The sequence below is a fragment of the Hoplias malabaricus genome, chromosome X2 (genome assembly GCF_029633855.1).
Source record: "Hoplias malabaricus isolate fHopMal1 chromosome X2, fHopMal1.hap1, whole genome shotgun sequence".
Classification (NCBI taxonomy): domain Eukaryota; kingdom Metazoa; phylum Chordata; class Actinopteri; order Characiformes; family Erythrinidae; genus Hoplias; species Hoplias malabaricus.
In genome coordinates, this window is record NC_089819.1 from 21,095,753 (window position 1) to 21,101,991 (window position 6,239).

Here is a 6,239-nt window from a genome sequence, read left to right on the forward strand (position 1 = left end):
TGTGTTGTTCTGAAGTTCTGAATAATAAATACATAAATAAATAATAAAAAGAGAGAGTTCAAAAAGAAACATATTAACACAGTTAACGTATCAGAGCCTCCAGTGTATATAGATATGGAAACTGTTTTGATTTTTCACGTACAACTACAAATTCAGCCTACAGAATATTTAACCTTGCTCATTAACACTGGGGTCAGGGAATGTTTCAGCCTGGATGTCTGTATGAGACACACCAATATAGGTAGATCTCAAAAATAAAATATACAAGCTTTTAAAAACCATGAGGTCCTACACTAAACTGTACATTGGGTTATTTTCAGAAACCAGAGTCCTTCATTTGGAAGGTAAACGTGGAGTTTAGTGTGAAAGAACAGTGTTCTGCAGTAGATTTAACATTAAACATATTGACTTGATTAGGGGGGGGAGAGACAGAGCGAGAGAGAGAGAGAGAGAGACAGAGAGAGAGAGCGAGAGAGAGAGACAGAGAGAGAGAGCGAGAGAGAGAGATAGAGAATGCTGTGTCAGGATGTGGCTAGTGTGGGAGTCCTCAGTGACCAAGGGCACACACATGTTTACAACACTTTCTGTGACAATAATTATGCTTATTACCTGGTTATTTGTTATGTATTTCATTAGTTATTTAATATAACAAAATCTCCTTACTCCAGTGTGATGTAGATAAAACTATTAATAGCTGGTAACATAACAGACATCCACCTAAAAAACCTTATATTTACGTATTATAATTAAACTCTTTCTCTGGCTGCTGACATTTGAAGTCGTGTGGAAAAGATTGAGCAAATCAGGATTTTTTTTTGTTGACTTTTCTTGTGAAAATACGCTCCCTAGTTTTCCAACCGACCTTAACACTCTTTAAACACAGGAAACAAAGTTTAATATGACATTTTTGTTTAAATTCTTAGTCAAAAATATACTTTATTTATGAATTTATATGCATTAAAACATATAAAGTGTGTATATTAATTACACAGTTTACAATTTCAAGAACATTACATTAAGAAAACAAAAAGCAGTTGTTCATTACAATTTTATTTTAAATTAATCAGCAGTGCTCAAATGATGATGCTTATTGTAATAATTATTAAACAATATAATATAATTATAAGGCGATTTTGGGAGGAAATGCGCTGGGATGACCAGCAGGGGGCAGTGAGGGGAGGCATTTCTTAGCGATGGCTGTCTTTCACTTTATCAACTAAGTCAACGGTTAATAATGAAATCACCACGTTCTGTGGGTCTTCACTTAGCCGTGTGTGTTTTATATGTTTTATTTATAAAGTTCTACACAACGCTATACTCTAAACCACTTCAGGCTCTCAAGCTAATAAAAAAATCATTTTTAAGCCTGGTTACGCCACTAAGTTGGTGGCCAATGGCATATTAAGGGTGACGGTTAATGTCCGGTGATGTCCAACAGCCCGTTAACGCTGGGCCAGCCGCTCTATATATTTCCAAAGAAGCGTACTTTCTGACTTACAGCTTTTATAAATGACGGTCTCCCACTTGAGTCTAAGGGACATTGTTTGATGGCTGGTGTTAAAACACATTAAAGCATGTCATCTGTTCATTGGGCAACATTTTTCAATGTAAACACTTGCTCATTCTAAAAACCTGATGACGTCCACAGCTGTGACTGGACAAGCAAGCAGTGCAACTAAGCATCGGAAAAAAGTCCATCTTCAGATGATACTCCTCCATTTAAGAATAAAACAGTCCTTTACTCAGTAACTTGAATCAAAACTAACAAGGCAGCTGAGCTCCATAAAAATACTGGGAATATACTGGAAAGAATTTTCTAGAAGGGTAAATGTTTTGTGCTTATTAAACTCATCCATTATGTGAGAAAGTTTTCACTCCACTGTGATAGTAATAACCTTCTTCTGATAACAATGACTTTCTCATTCCATAATAATATCATATGAATACTGACATTTCCAGTGAGAATTTACATTAGAATATGCACAGAAATATAAACAAACAAATCTGTGTAAGAACATTTAAAATCATTTTTTTGGAGTTTTCCGGGCGTTCATATAGACTCCATCTCTGAGAGGAAGAGAAAAAACGACAGAAAAGTAGATGTAAATTGTATTTCTGTGTGTCATCTTTAGCAAATATGTTGTATCAAATGGAAGAGATAAAACGTACGTGTCAGGCTTGGCAGGATAATTGTAATAGACATTCTCTGCATTGGGAGCAGCAGCTGGAAAAAAAAGAAAAAGAGTCAAGAAAGTTACATTTATTTATTTTATTAAACATTTAAAAGTGTCTTATAATGAAATGATTCCTGAGCTCAAACAGTGGGTGTGAGAGATTTGTGGATGAAACAGATGAAGGTACTATGTAAGGTACACACATGTTCATTAAAGCACAACATATAGATTTGAACTCATGTGAGTTGCACTTTATATAAATTCATAAAAATATAGATTCTAAATTAAATCATTGTTGGCTACTTTTGGGTGGTAAATATAACACATTGTTCCTTCATTATTTTTCTTACTTCATGCATTGTGAAAGGTTCTTGTTGCTTCTTACCCATTCTCTTCCAGATTACCAGCAAACGGACGATGACAATGATACTCAACCCTAATAAGGCCATCAGTACTCCAAGCACAGAAGAAAAGATTAAACGTTCAGATTTTGAAGATGGAGCTGATTTTATACATGGTGAAGATTCCAGGTTGTCTATTGATAGTGTGCTTGGATTGTTCTCTCCGTCTATCTGACATGTGTAGCTGGTGTTGCTGGAGGCAATGAGAGAGTAGGAAGCTGTGAACACACCAGACTCTACGATTATCTGGGAAGCCATGTTTTTCGGCTGGGTAAAGCTCACTTTTGGTGGAGGATCACCAAAAACCTCACATGTCACCCTGTGCTGCCCAGACCCATTAGTCTGGAAATAAATACGCTTCAGTTCACTGGCCACTGGAAACAGACAGAACACAAGGCACAACATTAGACAGAGAGATAGATATCTATATTGTAGAGATAGATATCAGAAATATCATAGCTCTGAATTTAACTTCAATGCGTGAATTATAATCACTCTCATATTAATTTTTACATGTATTATTTGATCTAAAGGGGTCTATAAAGAACTATATAATTTATTTTTAGATAAACCTGTTTTTAAAACGTCAGAGGGAACTAAAGTCTAAGAAAACACTAAAAGTAAGATCAGGAAAAAACTAGAGCTAAAACTAAATGGAAACAAGAACAGAACACAGAGATCAGCAGGAACCAAAGGCAAGAATAATACTGATAACGAGAAGTGGCTCTGTTGAAACACCAGTGTTTACAGACTTGTAATTTTCACATTCTCTGCTTCATAACTTTCATATTTTATAAGACATAGGCATGATGAAGGTGTCATTTGAAAGCTGGAACTGTCTTCGTTCCATTGGAGTGGTGTAATTTATATAATAGAAAGACAAATAATGAGGAATATGCCTCAAGCAAACCATGTGCAATCCTTATTTAAAAAAATAATAATTATCCACATTTTTCATCTTCTGTATTATAAGAGGAAATGAATATTACCATGCAATACAATTTAACCATTAATTTAACGCCTTATTCAAGGTAATGGAGCAATGTTTGACACTTTGGAGATTTATTACCCCAATTATTCAAAAAGGACTCATAGTTACACTCCTAGTAAGTTCATTATTGATTGTTAGAACCTAATATTGTCCAGAATGGCTTTTCATGACCCAAACAAAACAATGCAATGTATATTTGTATTAATTCATAAAGCAAACATTATTCTTTTTTTACCCCCCAAAAAACATTATGAGAGACCACATGTGATCCTCTATTTAGACTTCAATCAAAATAAACACATTTGAAACACTCAGAACCTATTCTGGTAACGTTCTACATACAAATCCACATCTGTGGATGCCAGCTGATGTCTCTAAAGTCATTTCTAGTGTAAAATAACCCCAAAAACCATGAGTGTCTAAATTCTATAGCATTTAGGAGTCAATAGGAAGCATATGTAAACATGATTAGATTCAACAAAACAACATATTTTTCTACTTTAAAGTGTTCTTTTAAAAGAAAACCCAACTATATTCATTTATTCCAAATATTTAGAAAGTTATAAACGTTCAAATTTGGCCATGTAAATTCAGAATGAAATTCTGAAAAATAGCTATTATTAAGTCCATAAAATAAAACAGAAACCTAACAGCAGTTACTAGGAAAAGAAACCAATTTTAAACAACAAACTGTAAATAACTTAGGATACAAACGAGGACAGCTACTAAACATAAGAATCATAACTAAACTCAACCGCGAACCCAAGCCATACCCGGTAACGTGTGTGACGAAAATAAATAACTCTTGTTAAGGCCCTAACTCTTGCATTTAAACATTTTGATCTGATTTAAAATGTATGATATTATTAAATATTTGTGGAATGTCAAGTCAAGAAACAGACTGACCTCTGAAAGTTGTCCTGACCAACATTGTCCAAACAACTTAGAAGATAAGAGTGCGACACAACACTTTTATAAAACTCTCCTAATTTTATTCAGACACTGGAAATTTGTCCTAAAAACAGCAGATGTTTATAAACTGATAATGACTGAATTCCTGGTGAACAGTAGTGTATTACTTAGCAATGGTGTAATATCTTTAAAGTGGTGTTTTTATCTTTAAAAATATCTGTTTTAAAGTGAAGATAATATATAAATCTTTTACCTGATTCAGTGAAGGTCATTTAAATGTGAAGTAACAGATAATAGACTGTGATCATTTTAAAGTGTTTGTATACATTAAACTGAACATTGAACCGTTGTAGTGCACAGGACGTGTGGCAACATTTTAAAGCAAAATATTCACCTCACCTTTCACTGTTAGGGTAATGTTCTTTGATGAATACCAGTTCACCTTCTCTTCCAGTTCGATGCGACAGAAATATAATCCAGCGTCATTCAGTGTGACATTATTTATCTTCAGGGATATGTTCTTCTCATCGAGGTTTCCCCCAAAAGAATAGTGCTCCACTGTGCTGCTGCAGTTCCCAGATAAGTCACTGTTCCTTATACACTGGTAGAGGAGAACACCTTCATAATTTTGATCCTTCCTCCAAGTTACAGTTGCACTTTTAATTGGTTGATCTGGTATAACTCTAAATGTGCAGGGGACTGTGAGACTTTTCTGGATATAGCCAGTTAAAGGTTTTGGATCATCCATTTCTATAGCACCATCAACACCTAAAATAAATTGGTAGGATATACATGAATGGAAGAAGAAAAGCATGGCAATTTTCTGTTACATTGGTTTACACTGAACCTTCCACTGATGCTGGAGAAAAGGACTCACATAAATCCACTCCGAAGAACAAGCCTTAAAGCTTAAAGCTTGTTGATTCGGCACACACTGCAAACTATCATCCAAAATAGAATAAAGCACTACAAACCTTATAATGATTAGTTATATTACTTATAGTTACTTATACTTATATATATATTACAATAACTAAACATATGTACAATTGAATCTTACCTACAAAACTGTAAATGGTGATAAATAGAACACCAATGAACTTCATATCGATGAGTAGATACGTCCTCTTGGTCATGGACTTGGCTTATAAATGGCTTACAGCACATCACAAATATTAAAGCCCACCCAGCGTTTCCTTCCTTAACCACGAAGCAAAATGTGGCCCTTTTATAGATAGACCACAGATTACACTCTTCAGAAAATAAAAGGCCTGCTTACGTCTAACTGGACGTTACATGTAAACATCATCATTGAGGTCATCATTGAAATACCTCTGATTATTTCTATAAGTCTTTTTTTTCCCCCTCCTTTGCCACAAAAGTGTGTGTGTTTTAATAACCTGAATATGGGAGAGTGGTTCTCACCTGATAAATTAATTTCGTATATTAATAACAATATAAATATACATTTCTCAAATAGCTCATCCTCCTTTATCCTACAAACTTTTAGATATATCAGTGATTAGAGGTACAGTACATCTTCACTGAGTGTACGCTCTATAGAAATAACTGTTTTAAAAGATCAGGAATACAGGCCCTGCACAGCCACAAGAATGTTTAATTCGTCCTGATGGAACAACTTAGTTAGTAATAAATCACTACTTTGACGTAATTTAAATTACACCAAAGGTATACTGAATATAGTATACTCAATATAGTCATATTATTATTATTTATACTATTCTAATATAATTGAAGTGG

The 6,239-nt window shown here is 34.2% G+C and overlaps 1 protein-coding gene across 1 annotated transcript; it reads right to left on the reverse strand.

Moving 5' to 3' along the window:
• Nucleotides 1–1,042: 1,042 nt before the first annotated feature.
• Nucleotides 1,043–5,611, reverse strand: LOC136677502 (sialic acid-binding Ig-like lectin 15). Its single transcript, XM_066655065.1, has 5 exons — nt 5,539–5,611; nt 4,878–5,246; nt 2,560–2,949; nt 2,170–2,224; nt 1,043–2,067 (listed from the first exon to the last, which is right to left on the reverse strand). The coding sequence occupies exons 1-5, from the start codon at nt 5,582–5,584 to the stop codon at nt 2,025–2,027; spliced, it is 903 nt and encodes a 300-aa protein (XP_066511162.1). The 5' UTR covers nt 5,585–5,611; the 3' UTR covers nt 1,043–2,024.
• Between the last annotated feature and the right edge of the window lie 628 nt (nt 5,612–6,239).